This window comes from Nannobrachium achirus (assembly GCF_963921795.1).
Source record: "Nannobrachium achirus genome assembly, chromosome: 19".
Classification (NCBI taxonomy): domain Eukaryota; kingdom Metazoa; phylum Chordata; class Actinopteri; order Myctophiformes; family Myctophidae; genus Nannobrachium; species Nannobrachium achirus.
Genome location: NC_137826.1, coordinates 31,881,115 through 31,908,436, shown reverse-complemented (window position 1 = coordinate 31,908,436; position 27,322 = coordinate 31,881,115). Strand labels below are relative to the sequence as shown.

General features: G+C 39.8%; 1 protein-coding gene across 2 annotated transcripts; it reads left to right on the top strand.

Moving 5' to 3' along the window:
- The first annotated feature begins 1,047 nt into the window (after positions 1–1,047).
- Positions 1,048–27,060, top strand: msna (moesin a). Of its 2 annotated transcripts, none has more exons than XM_080749932.1 (13): positions 1,048–1,077; positions 14,494–14,577; positions 15,119–15,214; positions 15,765–16,039; positions 16,707–16,790; positions 17,946–18,092; positions 18,271–18,367; positions 18,742–18,905; positions 19,356–19,486; positions 20,116–20,276; positions 20,744–20,836; positions 22,643–22,870; positions 23,614–27,060. In XM_080749932.1, the coding sequence occupies exons 2-13, from the start codon at positions 14,515–14,517 to the stop codon at positions 23,776–23,778; spliced, it is 1,704 nt and encodes a 567-aa protein (XP_080606058.1). In that variant the 5' UTR covers positions 1,048–1,077; positions 14,494–14,514; the 3' UTR covers positions 23,779–27,060. The 2 variants fall into 2 exon arrangements, with proteins under 2 accessions (XP_080606058.1, XP_080606057.1); XM_080749931.1 differs by lacking the exon at positions 1,048–1,077 and adding an exon at positions 2,373–2,689.
- Positions 27,061–27,322: the final 262 nt, after the last annotated feature.

Sequence of the window (27,322 nt, the reverse complement as noted above, 5' to 3'; positions counted from 1 at the left end):
AGGTCAGTGTCGTGATCTTCATATATGGAGATCCTGGTGATGATAGTCAGCAGTCTTGATTTGCAAATTCTGTCTTGGCCATATATAGAGCGTCCATATATGCAGGGTTTGACATTAACTTTCTGAGGCAGTACATTTCCCCATTCACTTGTCCGGGCACAAAAGTCACTTGTCCGTATAAAAATTAGGCATTTCACAGTAATTTCTTTCTTAAATGCATGCATAGGAGTCGGACATTATAGAATAAATAACAAATTGACTGCTAACGACCCCCCATGCTCACTCCACCCTCCACTCCATAGTATCGCCAGTCCATAGTCTGCATACAGCACAAAGCTGCCAGCAGCGTCACAGAAAAAATGAAACCAAGAGCTACTTATCCAACGGACAAATACATTTTTAATTAACTTGTCCGGAAGTATTTATTACTTGTCCCGGACAACAGGACAAGCCATATCAAGCCCTGATATATGGGCTTAATATATGGGAATTCCCAGTTATGGGCTTATTATTGATGACATCAGGGATCTCCATATGGGCATGGATATCCAGGTGATGATAGTCAGTAGTCTTGACAGTCAACGTGCTGTCACAACTTACGGACAGATGGGACTGACAGACAGGATTTGCCCGTTTTCATAGTAAACTGCGGCCTATGGTCGCAACAATATAACTTATCTACAATTGGGGTGGTTGTATTTGGTCTCCCTGTTCTTTTTTTAAGATTTATTTTGGGGCTTTTATGCCTTTATTGATAGGACAGGGGAAATGGGGAGAGCTAGTGGCACACAGCAAAGGTCTTCGCGATCAGGACTCGAACCTATCAGGCATCAGAGCCTATGGTATGCTGCCTCACCCTCGACCACTAGGCCAGTGGGCACTCCGGTTTCCCTGTTCTGTTAATACATTTAGATCCTGTGTCTAGGTCGGACTGCTCGGACATGACACAATTCATGTTTCTGGTTTGACATGGATTTTGACCTGAGGGTCGAAATATAAAATGTTCCCAGAGAAAGCACTTCCACTGAAGATGTCTGATGTCAGCACTTGCACAAGGGACCTGGGTTCAATTCCGAGGTAGGCTTACAACATGAAAGGTACAGTGCAGCTTTAAGTATGATGATTCAAACCATGAGTAGGCCTACTGTGCCAGAAGCCTCCCTGACCCACAGTAATGGGGTCTCCCCAGCTCCTTAGTAAATTAAGTGAAAATACTATACATTTCATTACCAATTTCACCCATTTAGGAGAGAAAACACATTTATCAGATTAAATTGTGTTCCAGATACAGTCCTCTCTCTGACTCTCTCTCTCTCTCTCTCTCTGTTTAGCCTACTAAAGAGTGAAGAGGACGTAGTTTTGGGGGAAACCATGCCAGCATGCATTCATTAGCATGTGAATGAATGACCGCAGTTGCCTATCTGGCCAATGTGATCAAAATGTTTCTTCCTCAATCAGCATAACAGAGAACCGCATTGCTGCTGTTGTGGACAACGTGTGGATTTGTTTGGGAATATACCACAAGTAGACACATTGAATGTGTTATAACAACTATAATAACGGCGAGATTAAATAAACGACACATCAGCTTTATTTGAGGAGATTTGGCTAACCTCCGCGTCACCAGCCTCAGCCTGGTTTATATTCACTGCTCAGTTGAGATCCGCTCTAGAGCCCGCCTACTGCATCCGGTAATTTCCGCTCACAAATACATAAAAGCACTCAAACAGTTTCCGTATCCGCTCTAGAACGGATCTGTAACCGGCGAAGCCAATAGTCCCCAGTCTAGGCATGCTGCAGGCGGAGCCTGCTGCCTGAAAACCAGTTAAGTAACTAAGTACATTTACTTAATTACTGTACTTAAGTACAATTTTGAGGTATCTGTACTTTACTTGAGTATTTCCAATGTCCAATACTTTTACTTCTACTCCACTAGGCTACATCTCAGGTCAAAATATTTTACTTTTAGGCCTACTCCACTACAATTATATGAAAACGTTAGTACTTACGTTGCAAATATAAATTATATTATAAAACATAGATCCTACATAAAACACTTTTAGCCCTATTCTATATTTGGCTATTTGAAATTAGCCGATTACAACCTCACGCGACGCGTTGTGAGCTTTTAGATCGTCTATTTTCAAACATGTTTTGTAGCCTACTTTTACTTTTAGTGAATTTTGAATTCTGTACATCTAACAAGAGTAGGCTCATTTCTATATTGCAGAATTGCAAATTTTATTTAAGTAATACAATATGTGAGTACTTTTTCCACCACTGCTGAAAAACTCATTTTTTAGTGCGGGTCCTGTCATTGGCTTGGTTGGGTGTGGTTTTTCAGCCAACAGAGTACCGTTAGCAGGAAATCAAGCGGGCAGCCCCCCTCTGCTTTCCACTGAATCCACACAACACCAACACAAAGAATACAGCTACAGCTTGTGCTACTAGCGGACAAAACGTTTCACAGGCTGACCCGGAGAATAACAGCTTTACAGAGCACAGTTTTAGCAGCGCAAAGTTTTGTTTGCGACGCGGAGGAGGACGTTACATTCCATGCCATTGTTCTGATGGGCAAAAGTTTCTTCGTGTCCCGTTAGTTTGCTTTCTCGATCTGCGATTTAACTTTTTTTGATTTGTTTTTCAATAATAAAATCAGAGCCGGGACGAAGCAGACATGCCTAAGACGGTAAGATCTGGTTCTAATATCTTAATTTTTCATTCTATGTCTGGATTGTCTGCGCACTCTGTTAGATTCAAATTATCCTCTCTCCCCCTCTCCCTCTCTCAGCGTGTGCGCGCGCGCGTGCGTTCATCATCATCATTACTTATTTTCATCAGATTTATAGGCTATATAGACTAATCACACATTTAGGCTATATGTATTATAGATTATGATACTTTAATGTGACTAACAGGGCGGGTCTTTTTTCTCCAACAACTGAGAAAGTTTCAAATCACATTTACTCATCATGCTAAATATAGCTGAAGAATAAATGGACGGAAGTGAGTTTGTGGCCTGACAGACAAACTAGGCCTCTGGTTTACAATGAGCTGGACTCTGGCAAGGAGGGATTTGATTTATCATTTGGTGGTTCCGCCCCGAGTCTGTCAAAGCCCAGTGGTTCTCAAACTTTTCATGTCAAGGACTCCCAAATGGACATATATTATCCCACGGACCCCCATTTCAAAAGATAAGCCAGGGACCCCATAAGAGAAGATATCTATGGCTCTAGCAGTGATTTTCAACCATGGACCCCCAGTTTAGGCAGCAGACCCCCATTTAATGGCATTTCAATCGCTGAGACCCCATCACCCCAATCTAAAACCAATGTTAATTTAACTCAATAGAGTGTACAAATGGAACCAAATGGACCTGTTAGGACTTAGGGTCCATTTGGTTCCATTTGTACACTACTCTCTGCATTTGGTTCTATCATTTACTATAATTTATCTGGGGACACCCTGTAACTTCCTCAAGGACCCCTGGGGGTCCCTGGACCCCATTTTGAGAACCAATGTTATAGCCCACAAAGTAGCCTACAGACTACAACTAAATTGTTGAGAACTATATTGAGAAAACTTTGTAGGTTCGCCTCTGATGTAGACCTAGGCCTATATACTGCTTTATGGAAATATAACACACACAGATGGAAAAAGTGACTATGATAGTGCCTAGGAGAGTGCTGTTGCCTGTTCTGGTTTGAAACTAAAAGCAAGGACAACCACATTATTCCTTACATAGTAAAGTTTAGGTAGCGATCATATTAATCCACAAAACAGCATAGGTAGCATTCTTCTATTTGTGGTGCAGTTTTAAAATGTGCAATGCGTGACATTTCACCAATAGGTCAATTATAGAACTGAGTGGCAGTTCATGCATTGTCATTATTATGGGAACTGACTAACTGAACTATTACCAAATATCTGTTAACTTGGTTGATCTGTTTCTGGGCCAGCAGTTTATTGGCCTATGAAGGCCTTATAGCCATGTAATTGTTGTCCTCATTGATTTTCAAGTCAAATGTCTCAGTAAGTTAATGTGTTCATGCATAATAAATCCTAATTTCATCTATTCTACTCCAATGAATAATAACAGCCATACTTTACTATAAACAACACAGTGACTTGTTACAGCCAATAGGAACAAAAATAAATAAATCTAATCATTGCTTTTTTTTAGCATATTATTGACCTTACATGCTGCTCACACACATCCAAATAAAAAACAAAACTATTCAAGTTACTAAAGATCATAATTATGTCAACTCATTTCCTTGTGTACTTTTGTTTGCTAAAACTGCCCTGGATAGCACTTTTTTATCACACACATATCTGGAAATTGTATAACATCCTGTAATTTAAATGATGCTGATGTTGAGCAATAAGAGAAAACACCTATAAGCAAGAGTGGTGCTGCTCATCAAAACTACACTACAAACCTTTTAGCCCGAGACCCAAAAGAGAGATTAGACGTTTGCACAGGGACCCAAACTAGTGAAAACAGCAGATCTACAAGCTCACAGCACGTTGCGACTACTCCATATCTAAAAATAATAGTTTTTTTTTTTTTTTTTTTTTTTCTTTCAGGAAAATCGTAGCTTTTTGGGGATTTTTTTGTCCCCAAAAATGTAGGAAACCAAAAAATGAAGGGACCCATAAAAATGTGTCTGTGACCCTCAAATGGGTCCTGATCCAGTGTTTGAAAACCAAAACCCTCTCTCACCCAGGCCATGTTGTGAGCATTCAAGATTTAAGTCTTAACGTTTTCCCTTTTTAATGAAAAACTAATAGTCGACTGTTTAAAATTATTATATGACTTGCTAAAAATAGCACATTGGCAGATGCGATGTCATAAAAAAATACAAATAATTGTTTATCGGTCAGGCTCTAGTCCATACATGGGCAACTGGCGGCCCGGGGGCCACATGTGGCCCTCACCTTCACTTAATGCGGCCCGCTGGTTAATACCGGAATACTGATATATTATTCATTTCAGCTGTTACAATTCTAAACATGACCTGCTTTAATTCCGTCAGTGTATAGTAGTACCAGTAAGACTCTTACTAATCATCAAATAGGCCCGGGGGCCACATGTGGCCCTCACCTTCACTTAATGCGGCCCGCTGGTTAATACCGGAATACTGATATATTATTCATTTCAGCTGTTACAATTCTAAACATGACCTGCTTTAATTCCGTCAGTGTATAGTAGTACCAGTAAGACTCTTACTAATCCACAAATAGGCCAAAAGTTTGTTTTACCAATTATCAAGACATACGGGCAGTTGACAGTTTGCCATGGTTACTCATTGAAGTTGAATCTCCATATATGGAGATAACCTACGCATCACACTAAGTCTGACCTCACCAGCCCATATTTGGGCATGAGCAACTTATGTCTCCATATATGGAGATATGATGACATCACACAATCCTCAGCCGATGATGTGGCGTGATGTCATACAATACACAAACGAGCCCTACAGTATAAAGGGGCAATTCTTGCCAGGAAAGAAGCATTTCTTCGACTCAGACCTTATCGCCAGGGTTGGCTTATAGCAGCTGTCGGTAGGAACATATATGGATTCTGTTAGTGTGGATCTCCTAACAGGGCATCATCTGGGATACAATCCCTTTTATGCCCATATATGGAGATCCCTAACAGAATCCCTTTCATGCCCATATATGGAGATCCCTAACAAAATCCCTTTTATGCCCATATATGGAGATCCCTAACAGCATCCCTTTTATGCCCATATATGGAGATCACTAACAGCTAACAGAATCCCTTTTATGCCCATATATGGAGATCCCTAACAGAATCCCTTTTATGCCCATATATGGAGATCCCTAACATAATCCCTTTTATGCCCATATATGGAGATCCCTAACAGAATCCCTTTTATGCCCATATATGGAGATCCCTAACAGAATCCCTTGTATGCCCATATATGGAGATCCCTAACAGAATCCCTTTTATGCCCATATATGGAGATCCCTAACAGAATCCCTTTTATGCCCATATATTATGGAGAAATCCCTGCTCTGAGTATCTGACATCAGTGTGATGTCACCTGTTTATGCCCATATATGGAGATCCCTGCTCTGCGTATCTGGTTGCTATGGTAAACAGTTGGTTGCTAGGGTAAAAAAAACATGGTTGCTATGGTAAACAGTTGGTTGCTAGGGTAAACAGTTGGTTGCTAGGGTAAAACCATGGTTGCTAAGGTGGTTGCTAACGTACACTAACAGACCAGCAACAACAGACTGTTGCCACAGCAACGTACACAAAGGTTTGTGTACACATGTGGTGTGATGTCATACTGATGCGGAGATATGAGCAGGGCAAAGGTGTGACGTGTGACGTGTGACCGACGGACGGACGGACGGACGGACGGCCGGTGGAGGTTTTCATAGTAAACTGCTCCCTGACGGTCGCAATTATTTTTTTTTTCATGTCCAATGTAGGTATTTGTATTTAGGTTCATAGAGTCAACATGAATTTATGACTAAATGTGTTTGAAATTAAATCAAAATGTTACATTTCAGGATTCCAATTAAAAAATAACAAAAAAATAATTCAGGATTCCAATTCAAAAGAAGCAAAAATAGCCGATCTACAAGCTCAAAACGCATCGCAGCGCGATGCGTTTTGAGCTTGAGAATCGGCTATTTTTGCTTCTTTTGTATGAGGTACTAGAATGACAAAGTAGGAAGTAGCAATATGCAATGTGGCCCTCTGGAGTGAAGGTGGAAATATAGTTGCCCTCGCCATCATCAAAGTTGCCCACCCCTGCTCTAGTCTGTAGTCAGTGCTTTGTGTATTGTGTACACACTACACTCACTCTCATCTTTCTGTTACATTTTCTGTAAATAAATATAGAACTTTCAGCTGGTACACACATATACTGTTGGAGAAGGACATGAGAATGAGGCAGGTTATCAGTATGAGTACATCAGGACAACCTGGCCTCATGCTGTGAGTTATCAGTTAAATCTACCCAAAATGTTGTTTGGATGAAAGGAGGCTCCATGGAAGTCATGTTTCTACAAAATTCAGGTGACATCACAATGGCATAACATGCTTTAGCACCTTCACCAATAAAATGCACTTGAAGCACATCTCAAATTCAATAGTATCTTAATGTAGATGCATAATTGTTCTATAATGTTCTGCTGTTTACTGTATTATTACACATTTAATATTGCTTTTCATTCTTTTAACAATCATAAGAGTTGAGTTGACAATACGAATACAACAGTAAAGGTTTTAGTTATACTTTTTCGTACCAGTCCAGTACAATTCATTATAAATAAGGCTTAAGAAGTGTTGCAGCTACACTCTATAACTGGACAGACATGGACCCAGAAAATGCCTACATGCCTCTAGACATAGGGCATCTTTTATGGAAAATGCATTGTCACAGAGGCCTTGACTCTTGGCACAAACAAGTCTGCTCGGAACAAAAGCAATGCCCTTAGATAAGAGGAAATGCTTTAGGTAGTGTAGCAAGTAGAACATTGCCTGGCGGAAACTACACAATGTGTTAAAGCATGTTCTCAAACTATTTGAGTTTGAAAGGAAGATGTTATGTATATAAAGGAGTTATAAAAGTTATAACAAGATTTGCAAGATGACAATTTCACAGCATTACAACACATTACAATATGCATTCATTCTTCAATGAAGATACAAACGAATCCTCATTCAGGTCTAGAGGAGGAACAAACTATAACTCAGGAAGTTAGAGCACTGGCTCCCAAACACTGGGTCGGGACTCATTTTTAGGGTATTTTTTGTTTCCTACATTTTGTTTTGAATTATTCATTTCAAAATAGTTTCCAAAAATATTCCCAATAAAGCAACATTTTTCATAAGTATGTTCATGAATAAATAAAATAAAAATCTAATAAATTCCATAAATTAGAAAACATGTTTTAGAAGTAGTGAAAATAACCGCAAGCTTGTAGAGCTATTTCCACTAGTTTGGGCAAATGTTTAATTTCTCTTTTGGGTCTCGAGCTAAAACGTTTGGGAACCACTGAGTTAGAGAATGCAAGAAGACTATAAAGATGAAAAAAAAGATCCCCAATCACACCAGAGATTATCAGCACCAGTTGAAGACTGGGCGTGATATTATGACCCAACGCAACCAGGGATTTACTTAAAGAGCTCACGGTGCCAAGCTGCAGTAAATGAGGCATAAGATGTGAAAGGAGGAAGCTTTGAAATGTAACCGTCATTGAGGTGGTAAAGCCGATGTACGCCCTTAGGAAGGACTCGAAGGAGGAGGGATCAGTGTTCAGTAGCCAAGATTTGTGGTTAAAGCTGTATAAATAATCTGAAGTTTTGTGCTTTTCTCTTTGCAGCTGGTAGTTTAACAGGTCCAGGCACAATGATTCTGAAATGTGCATTTTGTTGGCAGAATGTTTTTGCATAGTCTCTTGAATTACAGTATGTAGCTATTACTTTAATAACTAAAGTATTTCATTATTAGTTTGGTTTTCACACACACACCCCATTTTAGTTGTATTCTCAATTGCCGTTAAAAGTTTGACAAGTAGCCTAGTTGCCTGCTGCAAGCATTATTTTGTTCCGGCATTTCACAAAAACAGTGCTTATTCAGAAACTATTCCTTTGCTGGACTACTTTTGGCAACATGTCAATTTCCCAAGGAAGTCATGTTGTGACTCAAGGTCTCTGCAATTGCATCAGTTCCTTTCTAGTAGTTTCCTAGCTTGCTGCCTTATATGGGGTTTCACAGCTACCTCCTCTCCTCCCTGAAACACCCAGCACGGTGCTTCTCCTTCTGCCTCCAACACAAATTACAACACATGAGCAATATACAGGCCAATGTTTATTTTGTTTTCATATATCTTTGCTCAAATGAGCAAGTTCACTTAACAATTGATGAATGTAACATTTTCCAGACGTTTATCTGGCTTATCATTGGATAGGAGGACCCCAAAACAGAACATTGACTCACTCTCTCACACACACACACACACACTGACTCACTCTCTCACACACACACACACACACACACACACACACACACACACACACACACACACACACACACACACACACACACACACACACACACACACACACACACACACACATTCCATTCTTAATAACACATGCCTTAATAACACTGAACTCACTGTAAATTACGGTATGTTCCCTCTGAACGTCATTCAAAAGCTTACATTGACAAGACACAGCACAGTATTTTCAACATGCCTTTACGATGATAGCAATTAAAACTATTAATATCATCATGTTTATTTTACTGATTATTTCAGCATCATTCAATCTTGTGTCTCGAATACGCTAAATCAGGGGTCTTCTAGGGGGTCCGGGACCCCTATGGGGTTCTCAAAGTTACTACAGGGGGTCCTCCAAATCTTTTTTTCCTTTTTTATATTAACCACTTGACCCTAGCGTCCATATTCTGAGAACTTTAGCCAAAATCAGCTATTTTCGGCAAAGAGCTTTGGTGTAGAGGGGGAAAAGAGCAGACTAAGTACAAAGTGAAAGGTCAAGTTTAAGTATTCACGGTTCAAGTGATTAAATATCTGAAAACACAAATTGACATGAATCCAAAACACACTGATGATTAGTGCTGTCAAACAACGAAACTATATGAAATCGAAACGGATGTGGGGGTCCCTGCTTCATCTCTCTCAACTAAGGGGTCCTTGGCCTGAAAACGTTGAAGACCCCTGCTCTAAATGATAGTTAATCGCTTATTTGATCAATTTCAAACAACAAAATGAACTCTTCTTACAAAATGTAAGCATAACTTACCACAGTACCCCTTCATGTAGAAAGCATTGCAGATAAAATGTTCTTGTTAGGAACACCAGCAATTTAGCAAAGTATGGCAAACTAGAAATGGTGAACTGGAAAACACAGAGGTATGCGGGCAAGGGATTAAAAGAATCTGCAGTGCACATAGCACAGCAGATTAACAGTTTGTACGCTTGCCGTGGTAGAGACAAACAGCTAACTTGATATGGACTGTTTTGTACTTGGAACATCTGCAAAATAGCTTCCGAAAATCAAACCACTAAGAGTAAGTGCCCATCTACGAGATTATGTATTTGTCTATGGAAGATTTTGGTGGGGAAGATTAAGTAGCCTTGTAGAATAAAGCCTTTACTAGAGTAGTTTATGGAGGTCCTCCAAATCTGCTGCTGGAAATGAGTAAATCTACTGTATTTTATATTGATTATTAATTCATTGGATGTGTTATCATTGCAACCTTCCAACCTTGATCAAGTATCCTCCTATCCTATCCTGGCATAGATTGATTAATCTCGCTGCATTGACTAATGAACTAATTGAACCAGATGAGAAATCCTAAACCGAAAATGATTTCAGCGTAATCTTCGCATCCCTGCTATATCTAAATGTTATTCTCAAATGTTTTGTGTCATTCGCATTCATTCAAGCTGTAATTCTTCACAAACATACTGTGTTACAAAAATAGAGGCCACACTCCCAAATGCTTGATTTTCAGGTTTTAATATTTGTTTATTTTATAGCAGGGGATAAAGAAGTAGCACACAGACATTTCAGTGAGAGTCCGTCCTCAGTTTGTTCTTTCATACACTGTAGATGGATATAAAGTATAGTGGATAAATACACGTTCAAATGCAATGCAATAGTTGCAAAAGTGACTTTAGAAAATGTTATATATATATATATATATAAAATATATATATATATATATATATATATATATATATATATATATATACATCCTTATCCGTGGTCCTCTTGATTCTGAGTGGGGTGTTGTGCATGTGCTAATAATAGTGTCTTAAGTGTTTCTGGCAATGTGAGGCACACCCTTATCAGGCTGAATAGTTTTTAGTTCAGTTCCCCTTTCTTAATTTAAGATTATCTCTTTTAATTCAGGAAAACGGCTGTCGGCATGATGGCCACGAGTTCAGTCAGTGCAGGGTAATATCCATGTTATACACACAGTAAAAGCCTCTGTGTCAATGTATCCATTTGTAGCTCAGAGAGTGTACAAATGTACATTTGTACACCAAAGAGTTCACTTAGCACTGAGGACTTCACTGTGTACCATGTCATCCTAATAAGAGATGCCACGATGCCCTTTTGGCATCTAAGTGGTGCTTGAGGGCAAGCACAGAATGTAGGCGTCACTCCAACCATAACTGCTCTCCCTCCATGCAGTCCTCTGTGTGCTGCTAGTGACGACAGGATGTGGCAGCGTAACAAGTGTCCTGAGCAGTAAAATGGGGTCCTGCTGACACAAATGGGAAAGAACGCAGCTCTAATCAGCCGCACAACTGGAAAATAATGCATACCATTGTGGGTCAGACCAGGCGTGGGCCTCAGTCGCCGTAGTTCCTTTTTTTTTTTTTTGCCATACAGGCATACTGATGTTTTTGTCATCTCCGAGAGGATAGAAATGCCTACATAGTTTATCAGTTTACACAGTATGGTATGAAATACTTTGAGAGAATACAAAGATCGCACCATGATAGTGATCATACAATGCGAAGTGAGCGGTGCTCACTTAGTATGGTATCACACACGAGAGAAGTGCATATCTCCTTGTATGGGCCGCTCTGTCCGTGACATTAGTTATCTCCATACATGGAGTTCCGTGCTCATACGGACAAACAGTAGGGACCTACACACAAAGCCAGACATAGGAGCGGTTAGCACCACTCAAAAAATAAATACAAGTCTTGCATGTACTCTTCTAGCTAAGGGTGGAAATTGATTGCATTCTCATCCTTTGAACGCTTGTTTCATATGGCTACATATACTGTATATGTAAAGACGTGTCTGTAATATCAGACCTCGCAATCATCTGTTCCTACTAACCATGAAATTCTGCTACCGCACATGAGAAGAAATTCACACTGACAAGTAGTGTGCTACATAACAGGATGTAAAGCTGCTCTCAAGGGAGCACAGCATGCAGTGGCACTGCCTCATAGGCTCAGCCACCAGAGGATGTGGTTACTTCCTGTAGATAAGTTCACTTCTATAGAGAGACAGTCAGTCAGATTGCCATGTTTGTAGGACAGACTATGGTATCTCTCAAGAGACATTATCTTTCTCTTTATCTCCTATATGTCAAAGTGACATGTTGTGATACCATAATGATATGATTATATATCTGAAGGTTGCTAAGAATGTCAGTTTAAAGGTAGAGTAAGTCTTATTCCTTTGTTAAAAGTACGTGTTAAATAGATATTCTGATAGTAATCATTGCTATAGACCAGGGGTTCCCAAACCTTTTTGGCTCAGGGCACCCCTATAGATATTATTTCCCTACATTATATTCATAATTATCACTCCCAACACCTTAAATTTATGCCATATTTTAGCGATTATGTTACGAGGAAAACGTTGAGATAATAGTCATTTTGGTTAGAACTGACTAAATAAATTCCAAATATTATCAAATTATCTTGCGGCACCCCTGCACTGCCGTCACTCATGGCACCCCAGGGTGCCCCGTCACCCACTTTGAAAACCCCTGCTATAGACATGGAGTGTTTGTTCAGTAACAGGGGTCTCCCTGTCTATCCAGCTCTTAAGTAAACAGAAAATGCATCTTCGGGTCGGGATACCAATTGTATCCAATCTGAAGACACAACTCATACAGGAAATGATGACACAAAGAAATGAGAAGACACAATTGGAGCTGGAACAATATAAAATATAAGCTGATAAATGGGCACTCTCTCCTGATCCTTTATTACAGGGGTCTTCAACATTTTCAGGCCAAAGACCCCTTAGTTGAGAGAGAGATGAAGCAGGGACCCCCCACGACCTTATCATACATAGATTCCATATAGTTTCATCGTTTGACAGCACAATCATCAGTGTATTTTGGATTCATGTCAATTTGTGTTCTCAAGATATTTAACCCGGACCCCCTGTTGAAGACCCCTGCTTTATTAGAATTGACTAATGTGAGGGCGGGCGGACCACGGCCACGTCACGCTGACATAACCGTGAACAAAACATGGCCTCCGTTGAAAATGCTCCGTGTTTACATCTGCAGTAGTACCACTGCAGCAGTAAAGCTTGTAGGACTGCAACTATTGATTGTAATTGCGACAGTCAGGTCGCAGTTACTATGAAAACCTCCACCGGCTCCTATATAAACTCATTGTAACTTCAAAGTTAATTTTAACATGCACCATTGAAAACACACAACCTTGGTTCTGGTGATTGGACAATATCAGTAACCAGAACTAGGGAAGTAGTGAACATTGGATCAAGGATCACAATAATGTCATGGTCAATGTAACAGCAAGAACGTTATTTTAAATATTTTTTGAATGGGCAATTATTTTTAACTATAACACTATCAATGGTTGGTTCAGACATGTGAACATAACTTGGTCTCTTCAAAATGATACGTTTATAACCTCAAGATAAAATATAATGTAATGTAATGAATATATTTAAATTTTGTCCAATCGGTATGATAGAGTATGTTAATACAATACCAGTAAGGCTCCCTAATCGGGAGATAAGCGACCGTAGGTCACTTATGTCCACAAATAGGGCAAAAATGTGTTTTGCCAAAATCTTCCTGATCCATGTTGATGACATGAGTGTAGACATACTGTGTAGTGATTTTCGTGATTTTAGGGCAAAATCTGTAGGAGCAGTGTCCAAAAATGTGTTTTTAAAAATCGGCCTGGAGGTGGCGCTATATGGGAGAGATTCATGTTGATGGGATGAGTGTAGACATACTGTGTACCGATTTGCGTGATGTTAGGGCAAAAATTGTAGGAGCAGTGTCCAAAAATGTGTTTTGCAAGAATCGGCCTCATGGTGGCGCTAGAAGAGGGCCATGTGAGAAATGAGGGGTGGGGTCTCCGCGCCGGCAAGGCGGACGAATAGGTACCGGCCCCGGCTGTCCCGGTCGCTCCTAGCCGGAGTTACGGCATTTTATGTGAGCTGCAGTGTAGGGGGTCCTCCACTGGGGGCGCCACCACTTTTGCATCCGTTCGGGTGGTTGTATTTTGTCTCCATGCTCTTCTATTGAGACATCTGGATTGTGTCAAAGGTCATGTGTCACCTAGACACAGGATCTGATAGGTGAGACAGGATCTGATGGTCAAGATTCAATTAATCCCCCAAGCAAGCAGGGGGATTAATGGTAAAATAGCACAATGGTAAAAATGTCAGCACTTAAACAGGAAACTGAAATAGTGCTGCTTTAAATATAATTGCCTAAACGGAAGAGAATGAGAGAACTAACTTTCCAATGGAGTTCAAATTACAGAGGGCATTAAATGGAGCTGTCTACACTTTATATAAAATGTCTGTATGTCAGAACTTGATTTTAACCAATAAACTGCTTAATATTTTCCTTTTAATGTCAACGAAACCACTTAATTGTTGTTGAAAGTATTGTGTACATTTATTGATTGATTTTGTGACTGTTTGATTGATTTTGTGACTGTCTACAGATTAGTGTGAGAGTGACCACAATGGATGCAGAACTGGAGTTTGCCATTCAGCCCAATACAACGGGAAAGCAGCTCTTTGACCAGGTAGGAGGAATTATCTTTACGCTAAGGCACTTGTACACGTTTTCTTTTTCAAGCACCCCCATAACTCTTACTCAGTACACATTCCGAGTTACAGACCAGTAATGGTAATTTAGGGCTAGCTCTTTGTGTGTAACATTATTGTCCGCTCATTGTCCATGGCACTAATGTAACAATATCGATATATGATATGAATATGATATAGACCTTTGTCTGAGGAACATATTTGGCTTGAACCTAAGGTATTAGTAGTTCAAGCTACTACTACATATATTGTCCAAAACTCACACAAATCGGTACACTGGAGTTACTGTATGTGGGGCAGCCATGGGTGAATAGGTAGAGAACCTACTATACCTGGGAAACATAAGGTCCCATGTTTGATTCCTGCAGGCCCTGGCAATGTGTGGAGGAATCCCTGGGAAAGACACTGAACCACATAACTGTGGTTCACTGCTGATGGAACTCATGTGACGTTGAACTTCTTATGACAATGTGAAATGTAAAGATGTATTTACAAATATATCTTTTGTATATTTTTAAGGTTGTAAAGACAATTGGGTTGCGTGAGGTATGGTACTTTGGCCTCCAATACCAGGATACAAAAGGTTTCTCTACATGGCTGAAGCTCAATAAGAAGGTGAGTGTTTGTTTCCCTTTTTGAAAACATTGAATTTTTGTCAAGCAACAAAATAAATATTTCACTTTAAAACATGTTTGGGGTAATTTACTCTGGCTTTTGTGAGCACCCCAGCTTGATTCAGTATTTTATTTATCTATAATAGATACATGTCTGCTGTGTGACCCATTAAAAAATACTAATCCGACAAAAGTCCAAAATAAAGGGTTATTATTACATGAGCAATAGTAGTGACGAGAGGATTCACACATCATAGGGCCTATGATGATGTGTGAATCCTCTTGCCTATGGGCTATAATTAGGCTAACCTGTAGCACTGTAAATAGAATAAATAAAACAGGCAATAGGCCTACATGAAACATCTATTTCTTAAATGTATCACTGATTATAATTTGTATTGTTGGTTAATTAAAATCCCTAGCCATACAACGTTCCTGCTCCTTTTGAATGAAAAGGCACACTACATAAAGCCTTGTCGTTTGTGTGGACCATTAGTAACGTTAGCATTGCTACAGTCACGACCAATGATCTGTGTCACACCTCACACTAGGTAACAGCCCAGGATATAAGGAAAGAGAGCCCACTGCTGTTTAAGTTTCGGGGCAAGTTTTACCCTGAAGACGTTTCTGAGGAGCTGATCCAGGACGCCACGCAGCGGCTATTCTTCCTGCAGGTGAAAGAGGGAATCCTGAACGATGACATCTACTGCCCTCCAGAAACAGCTGTCCTGTTGGCTTCGTACGCAGTGCAGGCCAAGTATGCCGACTACAACAAGGATGTCCACACAACGGGATACCTGTCTGGTGACAAGCTTCTCCCTCAAAGGTTAGTCCGCCGTTTCATTATTTGGCCAAACGTTTTTCTCAACCTTGCACCCAGTCTTGAACCTAGTTTTACCAGAATGCAATCCACCAACCCCACTGTTGACACCAAAGACTGTAAAAGAAAATATGGAGAAAGGGAGCCCCGTTTTGATGCCACTTTTTTGTCAAATTCTAATCGGCTTTCTAAAATGGAGGTACATGTCCCCCTAGTGGTACCCAGGGGTAATACAAGGGGGTACAAAGGAGTCAAAGTGGAAGTGGAAAGGGTAACATTTTAATTTACTGTCATGTTTAATAGTAGAACACAACTGCTATTGCATAGGAAAGACTTAAAGGAGCACTTCACCCATTTTCACCATTATCTTCATATAGGCCTATTGGTCCGACTCCTCACTAATGCTCCCAAATTTCAATCTGCGCACTCGTGAGTCTCATTGGTGGGCTATGGACAGTTCAAAAACCTGCCTACTAATGACATAGATGAGTAAGATATACCTGCATAATAAACTAGTATCAAGTAAACTAGCACCAAGAAGGGATACAAGGGGTGTATCATCCTAAGGGGTGAGGTGGAGTCTTAAATATTGTCTGTTTCAGACAGTCATTTGTGATATGCAGTCTTTCCCTGCTTAACTTGATGCACTCATCATACTGTTCCATGTCTTCAGAGTGCTGGACCAGCATAAGCTCAACAAGGAGCAATGGGAGGAGAGGATTCAGGTGTGGCACGAAGAACACAAGGGCATGCTGAGGTAACCATACACACACACACATATGGATCCTCGTGTTCTTGAGCTCAGCCTGCATCTCAACTCATTTCAGTGCACCAGCTACCCCAAAATAATTATTTCTGCTCAGGGAAGCTTCACCATTTGTCAACCCTGGATCCCTTTTAGATTGTTAGACCACACAGCACCAGCAGTATAGCCACAGAGCATCACTTCAGTGTTGGCTTAAATTCTCAATGTACAGCTAACCCTAAAACATGTATTCCTTGGGACAAATGTACTGTATGTTGTCTCCATGCCTGGATATGATGATTTGTTTACGGTACACATTCCACAATTCTACCACATAATGCTACCTTCTTAACTGGTGGAGAGACAACGTGGAGACATGGCTAACATTGCTGTTGTTGACAGAGTCTGAATCTAGCACAAATAACAAGTTAATCTTGGGTCTTTGCCTTGATGCTTATGGCCAAGCCCCCTTCAGTTCAACAGTAGCAAAACCAAGGAATGTGGACCTGAGAGACATACTATATGTCCTTGGTGTTGAAATGTGCTCGTCTCACCTTTTAGTGCCCAATTTGCAGATCCTTAATTGACTGTTGCCGACAGACAGTTATGCAGTCTGCAGAAAAGCCGATGATAGTCAAGCATCTGCCTTGTGCCAGTTTAATTACTTCTGTGTACACTGTGGCCAGTTTTGTCTCCTTTCCTAGACTTATTTTCAGTCATTTAAGAGTCAGGTCATGTACTTGTTGCACATGCCTTTCCACTGTATGCCATGTTGAACGCAGACTTGTCCAGCTTGTTCTGACATCTACACTTCAGGACATCCTTGTAGATGATATACAGTGGCCTATATAGGGGCGACAATGGTGGTCATACTAGCTGGCCAGTGCCTAGCTGCTAGCTATGGATTTAGACATTCACACTTAACTGACACAATTCTTTGAGTCATTAGAAGGTATGAGCTTGACTTGCTTCAGTGCCAAGCAGTCACTCAGCTCAGTTATCAGCGACCCAGGTCTGGACACGTATTGTGCAATGTGGTCCTAACTATAGCTAACCCTAACCCAAAAGTTATGTTAAATAAAAACAATTTAAATTAATAAACCAATTCCTTTGACATTTCTGACCTGTTTGCTGACCTTATGACAACCCAACATTATTTTTAATCAGAGAGGAATCTATGATGGAGTATCTGAAGATTGCTCAAGATCTAGAGATGTATGGAGTCAACTACTTCAGCATCAAGAACAAGAAAGGATCAGAACTTTGGCTGGGAGTGGATGCCCTGGGACTAAACATTTACGAGCAGACTGACAAGTGAGTGACTGCAAAATAATTCATTTTTATATGTATATTAATATAATAATAATATATATATTAATGCAGTAGATGAAACAGATAACAATGTCACCAAAGTAAGCAAAACTGTAGGAACTGACACTCTGGTGTAATATGAACCATGCCCAAAGCTTTTGTTTTGCACTTTCATCAACAGAATGACACCGAAAATTGGTTTTCCTTGGAGTGAAATCAGGAACATTTCCTTCAATGACAAGAAGTTTGTCATTAAACCGATTGACAAGAAAGCACCTGTGAGTACCTGATCTCTCATAATATCCATGCTTGTCACATTTACTTATGAACTAATACTTAAAGTAAGTGGCCAGAATTACCAAGAGCGCTATTCTAGGCCCCTCCTGTTTTTGTGCTACAAATAAATACAGTATTGCGACATAGCGTCATGTCCATGGGATGTACTTGTACATCAAGCTGCCTCACGCTACAGAAACAGGAAATAGGCTCCTGCACTATGGGCCTCATGGCTCGGCAATGCCTACCTTTTTTTACTTAAATACGGTCACATGTGAGCTTGTAGATCAGCTATTTTCTCTGGATGTTAGCCCCAGAATATGAATTAGCCTAAACATCCTTTCTGAAAGACACTTATATATTGTTGCCATTTTAGGACTTTATCTTCTATGCTCCAAGACTTCGCATCAACAAGCGCATTCTGGCACTGTGCATGGGCAACCATGAGCTGTATATGCGTCGCCGCAAACCAGACACCATTGAGGTACAGCAGATGAAGGCTCAGGCCCGGGAGGAGAAGAATCACAAGAAGATGGAGAGGTAGGTGTCATAATCCCTTGTTAGAAACCATGGCGGAAAACGTGCTCCTTCCAAAATGATTCCCTTCGTAATTAGTAATTAGTAATTCGATGAATCTGACAAGTTTCTTCAAGAACTTCTTGGAATACTTTTGGTATATCCATGTTTTATTCTAACTTGAGACTAGTCTACCTACTCGACATTCAGGTGGGGGAACAAAAAAACTGACAGCGAACAAAAAACACAACCGGAAACCACTTTCTAGTAGGCGTGGCCTAGACCAGATCACATTGATCACTTTCTAGTAGGCGTGGCATAGACCAGATCACATTGATCAGTGTGGAATGAAAACAGGCTTTCCTCTGTGTGTGTTTAGAAGTTGAGATCGATTTTAACTTAAGAAAGATGCAAGCAGTGCCTCCCACATAGGATGTGCACTGTATCCACTGAACTCTTGTGTGTCTCCACCAGGGCTTTGCTGGAGAATGAGAAGAGGAAAAGGGAGGTGGCAGAAAAAGAAAAGGAGAAGATTGAAAAGGAGAAGGAAGAATTAATAGAGCGATTAAAACAGATTGAGGAGCAGACAAAGAAAGCGCAACAAGGTGGGTGACATCCATGGACGGATTAACCCCCGCGAGGGCCCCTGGCCGATTTTTTTTTAGGGGCCCCCACCCCCCCAAAAAAATTTTTTTTTTTTTTTTTTTTTTTCAATTTTTTTTTTTTTTGATTTTTTTTTGGGGGGGGGGGGGGGGGGGGGGAGTTCAGGCCAAAGGTGGTACTGCAGCTGGAAAATGCTCTGAGAGCCATTCAAAAATGAGAGGCTCTCTATTCAGGAGGTAATTTAGCCTCAAACCTTTTGAAAAACGTTTTTGGGACATAAACAATATGACATAAATACTTTTTAAATGCATGGTGTATCACCTTTAAGCCATGATGATCATCTGTGGACCAAGAAAGCACCTGTAGACAACAGAGGAGGGGCCCACACATTTGATTTTAGCTTAAAATATACATTTAATTTTTGCAAATTGTCATTGACCACGCAGGCCAGTTCCCCCAAGGGCCCCTGAGAGCCAAGGGCCCCTGGCAACGGCCCCACCGGCCCAATGGTTAATACAGCCCTGGTGACATCCCTACGAGCCCTTTCAAAAAGCCTTGGTATGTTGCAGTATAATGCACTCTATATCATAACTCACAACATGATATGGCTGGTCTTTTGTTTTACACACAGACCTGGAGGAACAGACCAAAAAGGCCTTGGAGTTGGAACAGGAGAGAAAGCATGCCAATGAGGAAGCTGAACGTCTGGAGAATGACCTCAGGATGGCAGAAGAAGCCAAGTTCACTCTGCTTCAGCAGTCTGAGAACCAGATGAAGAACCAGGAACACCTGGTTGGTGACACCCTTGAAGAGCTGTTTTGATAGACCAGTGGTTCTCAAAGTGGGGATCCCTAGGGGTCCTTGAGTAGGTTCCAGGGGGTTCCCAGCCTAAATTATTGATTGTTAGGAACCAAATTGACCCTTACAGGTCTGTAACTCAGAGTTATGAGGGTCTGTGGCCTGATGCAAAACAAACTGTGGGTCCTTGAAATTAAAACGTTTGAGAACCATTGTTATAGACATCTCCTGATTGATTTGAATACTGTATTAACACATACTACAGTCAAATGTGTGTGTGTGTGTGTGTGTGTGTGTGTGTGTGTGTGTGTGCGTGCGTGCGTGCGTGCGTGCGTGCGTGCGTGCGTGCGTGCGTGCGTGCGTGCGTGCGTGCGTGCGTGCGTGCGTGCGTGTTAAAATGACACCTTTTCTGTCTGATATTCCAGTGTGAAGAAAAATTAATGAAAGCTTTATTCCTTCAGGCCACAGAGTTGGCAGATCTGACCTCAAAGATCTCCCTACTGGAAGATGCCAAGAAGAAGAAGGAGGAGGAAGCAATTGAGTGGCAAGAGAAGGTATGTGCTGAAATTTCATACAGTATATGAACTATGAATATAGTTGTCGGGTGGAAACCTTGTATGTCCAAAACAGTTCGTTTTGTATTTATCATTTTAAAAACAATTTAAATTTGTGAAAATAGCTTATCTACAAGCACCTCGGGGCGTTGTAGATGTGCTATTTTCACTAGTTTTGGGCAACAGTCTTGTATGGTGAAGCAGGGCTTTACTTTATGAAAAGAAAAAAAAACTTTGAAACTTGAATATCACTTCATTACTTAATGAGGGCAACAAAGGTGCATGTATGATCACAGTTCCCAGAAAATTTAGCATGAAATCTAATCTGTTAGGTATCGTAGACTAGAGTATCTGTTTGTGCATACAGTATGTGTGTATGTGGTTGACTGAGTTCACGGTTACTGTCTGCATATGCATGAAAACTGTAGGAGAAATATGCTATTTGGGGCTGCCATTATTACTAGTACAGTATGTACCAAAGCATCACAATAGAGAATTTGATCTTCAGAATATCACTTAGTTAGAAATTACATTCACCCTGTTTCCTGCTCATTAATAACAGTATACATGTACTGTAAGCATGCTGTTCATCTCCTCTGCAAATCATTCAACTCTTGTGTATGAAAGGAAACAAGTGAAACGTTTACATTTTCTGACCAACTACTTACAACCCCCTTGGGATGTACTAAGGAAGGACATTCCTAGGGCCTTGTTTTGTCTGTGTGTGCATGGGGTCATGCGTGCAGCATGCTTGTGTGAGTGTACCCAACATGCTCCAGTCTTCATGCTGGGAGAGGTTTTCTTTACTGGGAAGATATCTCGTATCCCATTGTGATGTTCTGGCTATCAGAAGAATATGGTGGTTCCTGTATTTTGAAAATACAGGAAAGGGAATGTGATATCATCCTGAGCAAGTTATAGGAAGTACAAATATTGGCTATAAGAAATCATATACAGTAGCTAGTTCTATATCATCATATGAGGAACAAGTTGCAGGGGAAATGGATGGTTTAAACAAGGCAAACAAGACCGGTATAAACGCTTTAATCCAGTGTTCGGGTTTTAGTACCTTATTCTAATAACATGCTAATTATAATGATACCACCAAGGTACCAATCATTTGTGATGTCTCAGCTGGTTCCCATTTGGCTCTTTTCGACTACGAAGGGTAACCCAGAACCTTCCATAATGTGACATTTTCCGAAACCCACAAAATTCTGTGATGTTTTGGTTTATGTTTTCATTATAATATGAAGGAAGAGGTACGCCATAAAAACAAAACCTGGGGGAAAAAAATAAAAACAGACAATCTAGTTTGTAGATCTGCTATTTTCTCTATTTAAAGGGGAAGACCACCCATTTTCAATATTGAAATATGTCATTAATATACCTTAGAGGAGTTGTGTGGAAATAGAAAAAAAGTTCCCCCCCTTCTGTGTTGCCTAGAACTGGAGGATTGATTTTGGGGTTTGTATTGTAAAGTATAATGTGTGATGTCATCAAGTTGTAATTTACAATACAAACCCCAAAATCAATCCTACAGTTCTAGGCAACACAGAAGGGGGGGAACTTGTTTTCTATTTCCACACAACTCCTCTAAGGTATATTAATGACACAGTTCAATATTGAAAATGGGTGGTCTTCCCCTTTAAGAAGAAGAAGTTCTGAGAACCGTATGTGAAGTCGAGCCACGGCGTATGAAAACAAAACCAGAACCTGCGAGTGTGAAATACGTTTTGCAACGCGGCTCTAGTACTTGTCCTAGACAATAGCTAATCATTTGTGAACTAAACAATGTTCCCTCAGGCTACCTCGGTGCAGGAGGACCTGGAGAAGACCAAAGACCAACTCAAAAACCAAGTGATAGCGGCTCACATACAGGAGCCTGTGACCGGAGAGAACGAGGACGATGAGAACGAGGACGAGAACGAGGCCAGTGCAGAGCTGTCAGCCTCTGTGGCCTACATGGACCGCAGTGAGGAGGAGCGCATGACAGAGGCTGAGAAGAACCAACGCGTGCAGCAACACCTACTCGTGAGTCCTTTTCCTCCTCGCGTATAGACTCAGGAAGTGGTTACTTGACTGAAGGGACGTATAATCAGTGGTGGAAAGTGCATCTACTCAAACACTGTGCCATTTTAGGTACATTTACTTTACTTGAGTTTTTACATGTAGTATTATTACATATATTTATATATTTTTACCCATAAACACATTTATTTGAAAACTTTCGTTACAAGTTACTTTGTAGATTTAGATTATTATTACAAAACATACAATACATCAACCAAATAAGACTATTTTATTTTATTAGTTTGTCTGTTTGAAAATATTTTTTAATTTATACTGTAAGTATATCCTGATGCCATTACTTTTGTACTTTTACTGAAGTACAAAGTACATATTATTTCTATCTACATCAGAGTACCTTTTCCACCACTGCATATAATGCATATCAATATTGAAGTCCAGCACAACAGCCTATATTTAGAACATCTTTCTCATACAGCAGACACGAGAATGAATTGGCTCCGAGATCTAATTGTAAGTTAGAATATATCCTAAAATAAATGAATGGCTTATGTGTGCATCAAAAATGGCAGGAAGTAAAATGTCCATGTTGCACTTAGAAGTATTTTAGTTGTGAGTAGGTTGTGAGGCTATGTGAGCATGCATACAGTAAAGCTCACAGACAGATGAATTAAATTCATGTTATGTCTGTTTATCTACATGCGGTCAACTGTTAAAAAAAAGCTCTTTGTTTTCTGTATCACCAGGCTTTGAGCTCAGAGCTGGCCAACGCTCGGGACGAGAACATGAAAACCCAGAACGACCTCATCCACGCGGACAATGTGCGCGCAGGACGGGACAAGTACAAGACGCTTAGACAGATCCGGTCAGGCAACACCAAACAGCGCATTGATGAGTTTGAATGTATGTAACCTATCCAATCACCGCAGCAAGACAGCAGTCTTCAGCCCTGCATCACGCAAGCTAGAGCGTCTTTATTTCCAAATAAACAAGATACACAATTTATTATTTTCTACAAAAGTGCAGCGCAACATGCATTCACAACTGGAATAGTCTGCGACGGGTTATAATTCTTTATTTTGAATTTAGGTTATTCATCAGTTGAAAAGGGACATATTTTATTAATACTTTATTCATAAGGGTTATACATATCACAGTATGAACAGGCTTGTGATATTTCATGATTCATGAAACAATGATTTATAACTTCCATACCTATTTATGTCACATTTATGTAATATGATTCCATTGTCAATTTTAAAATAAAAGACTCCTGGACCAATACAATTTCAATTAAAACATGTGCCTGTAGTAGTGTTTCTCCATATATCCTGCCACAGTGGCCCTTATCATGACAAAGTAAACTAAAAAGGTAAATACTGTATATTTCTGCTATAATGCAGATATAAGTCTTCAGAAGTCTTTAGTTCCCACCTAAATGCACTGTAACCTTCTCCAACACATAACATAGACATACATAAAAAGTGCCTGTCTGGAGGATTATGTATTGTGGAAAAGGTTTTTACATTTCACAAGAGTCACAAATCATCTACGCTTTCTACAGTATTGCCTGTATCTGGAGAGGCTCATTTCAGCATTATCTCCCCCTTTACCCCTTCTATAACCTGATGTCATCACAAAGAACTGACACAATTTAGTCTAGACATGTCTAGCTTGGGCTTGCTCCATTTAGCGTAACCAGCTTCTTTTCCATACAGTAATAGATATGAAACATGACTGTACCTATTTGATCCTATTTTTTGAAAATACAGTCATGCAATAATGTGTACCACTATATTAAGAGAACAAGATTAAGATTAACGAACCTTTATAAACTTTTCCTGGTTACAATATAAGTAGTGTGCAGTAAAATGCTATGTTGCTGTTCTTCTCCTTGGTTAACTGTAAATGGAAACAACCCATACATATGTGAGACAACACTGTTTCACCTGTGAGTCTATGCATATCAATATAACCATTTTTGAAATTAGATTTTTCGATCAGATATGATTAGATATGATTGAATCTGTTTGTGTGAGTTTAGAGAGGTTTATCAGCAGCAGGCAATTTTTAGGAATATTCAATAGGTCTGGTCAACATATTGTTTCTCATGGGTGGCATTGCTTTTGGCAACACACAAGTCACTTTTTATCATTGACAATGAAGTATAAAGTCTCATGCTTTACAGGCAAATTACACTAGCTTTATTTCACCATATGACACATGTTTTTATCAATCAAATTCTCATGATGGTTCATCCCATAGCCTCATTGCACTGAGAACAAATGACTGCTTGAATCTCTCTGGATCCTCTCAGATGCCTCACACTTAATCTCATTACATAAATGTGACATATGTTTGAAGCTGCTGTAGATGTGAAATGCGTATGTGGTGAAACATCATGAGCCTGTTGTACTCAATTTATACTCTGTTGCACAATGTTGTTGTGCACTGAAAACTGCAAGCTCACAACACAATGTGCTGCGTTGTGTGAGCTTGGAGATTGGCTACTTTTGTCACATGACGCGGCCTTGAGACAGAGTATAAATGGGCTTAAATGTGACATTACTTGAACGGTTGAAGGACAGTCTTCCCTAAAATACACATTCTGTAGTGTATTGTATTCCCAGGATGTTTGATACATGTAATATCATCAAATACAAATTACCCAAAATGACCCAGAAATTTACCAGCAAACCATTAATGGATAATAAATTACCTTTGATGGGCTGGACATATTTTAAATGTTATTTTTTTTAAGGTGAGCAAAGTGTATTGTTAACAGTTTAGCAAATAAGAACATTAGATTGTATTTTTTAGATTTGGTTCACATTATAAGCTATAAAGAATGGCTGCCTTCCCAGAAGAGCACATATTTTTTTGTAAGTCATTGTGACTTAATTAAATTCCTTGGGGTGGGTTGGGGGGTCGCTTTTTCAAAGAGGAAAAAAAAGGAAAGAAATTGGCCAAAATAGGCATACTGTTCCAGATGGGAAGAATGTTATGTTACAAGTTTCTGAAATATGTGTGTCTTAAAATTTAGATTTTCCTTTTTGGATTTTGGAAATGCAGAAATAGATTTTTTTAATATTTAAAATAGTATTTAGAATCTTTATTTGGCCTGGTAGCGGTAGTTGAACAGCTGAGTTCTGTGCTCTGGAGGTTGGCGTGACACTTGTTATTAGACTCAAACAGCAGAGACGGTACATGACATTCCATTCAACTCCCAATCAAATCAGTCACTCACCAGACACACAGTACATACTGTACAAGCAGGGGCGTCACAAGGGGGGGAAAGTGCGACTGAGTTACTAGGGCCAAAGGTGGAGGGGCCTTAATTATTTAGCTATTGATAGGTGCCACACTGCAAGCTTGTAGATCTGCTATGAAAAATCTGCTATGAAAAGTCGTGAAAATGTGTGCAAATCTTTGAATATAGGTTTTTCAAAAAACCTTAGAAGGATTTGAAATATTCAAAGACATTTTTCACGATTTTTCAAAAATAGCAGATCTACAAGCTCACTGTGAGCTTGTACATCTTCTATTTTTCTATAGTTAAAGCACCCAGGGCCCAGAATTTGGTGCGACACCTCTGTGTACAAGTCCTTTATATTATAGGATGTCACACAATAACATATGCTGTGAGATAATACAAAGAGTGTTTCTGCCTATTCACACTGTAGGTTTATTTTGTAGCTTTTCAAAAAGAATATAGAATCAGTGACTTTGAATTAAGTAAATTATGTTTTACCCACCAGTATTTTGTACACATTGAAGGACAATTTGTAATTTGACAGTGTATTTACTGTATGTACTTTGCTCATTGCTGCTTACTGTAACTGCATCTGCTAAGACATACTGACATGCACAGGTGTAGCTACTTTTTTACATCAGCCATTGTCTTCATCTTTTTACTATATAGTGTGTAATATCCGAAGCTATATGGTTTATTCAATAAAGAATTTAATTATTATTAATTTCCAATTAAAGAAGTGACTATTTGTGAAAGAAAGAAAATGTTATTAAAGTGTATGTCAAGTTGTTGTTTCTTAAAGTCAAGCAAATTTTATATGAAGGACTGGAATCCACCAGGATAAAACATGCTAGTATTGTAAATGATTTGGTAACAGGCAGTGCCTTGTTTGAGGTATGCAGTAGCAGACAGTTTTTCTTCAAAATGCATTCAACAATAAATAAAAGGAGAAGCCCACATTCTGTTTCAATACATTTTCCCTTCTGTCAATATCTTTATTGCAATGCTGTTGAGATAACAACATACTTTTATTAAAGGGCTTATAGTGGTTGGCTGTGCTTTATTACCCATCAGCTTTGCCAAGAAGTACTATGCATCTCAAAACATGTCTCATAAGCATCTTTATATTCAACTCTGTTTCAAAGATTCATATACGGTAGCAGCAGTGGCTCGGACCTTCTGCTGGCTTTGAGACAAAATGT

Bases quoted from the DNA above. Each gene is read 5' to 3' on its own strand.
- msna (XM_080749931.1), top strand. The intron at 14,578-15,118 runs GTAGGAGGAATT...TATATTTTTAAG, and splicing joins GAAAGCAGCTCTTTGACCAG to GTTGTAAAGACAATTGGGTT. The intron at 16,791-17,945 runs GTAACCATACAC...ATTTTTAATCAG, and splicing joins GAACACAAGGGCATGCTGAG to AGAGGAATCTATGATGGAGT.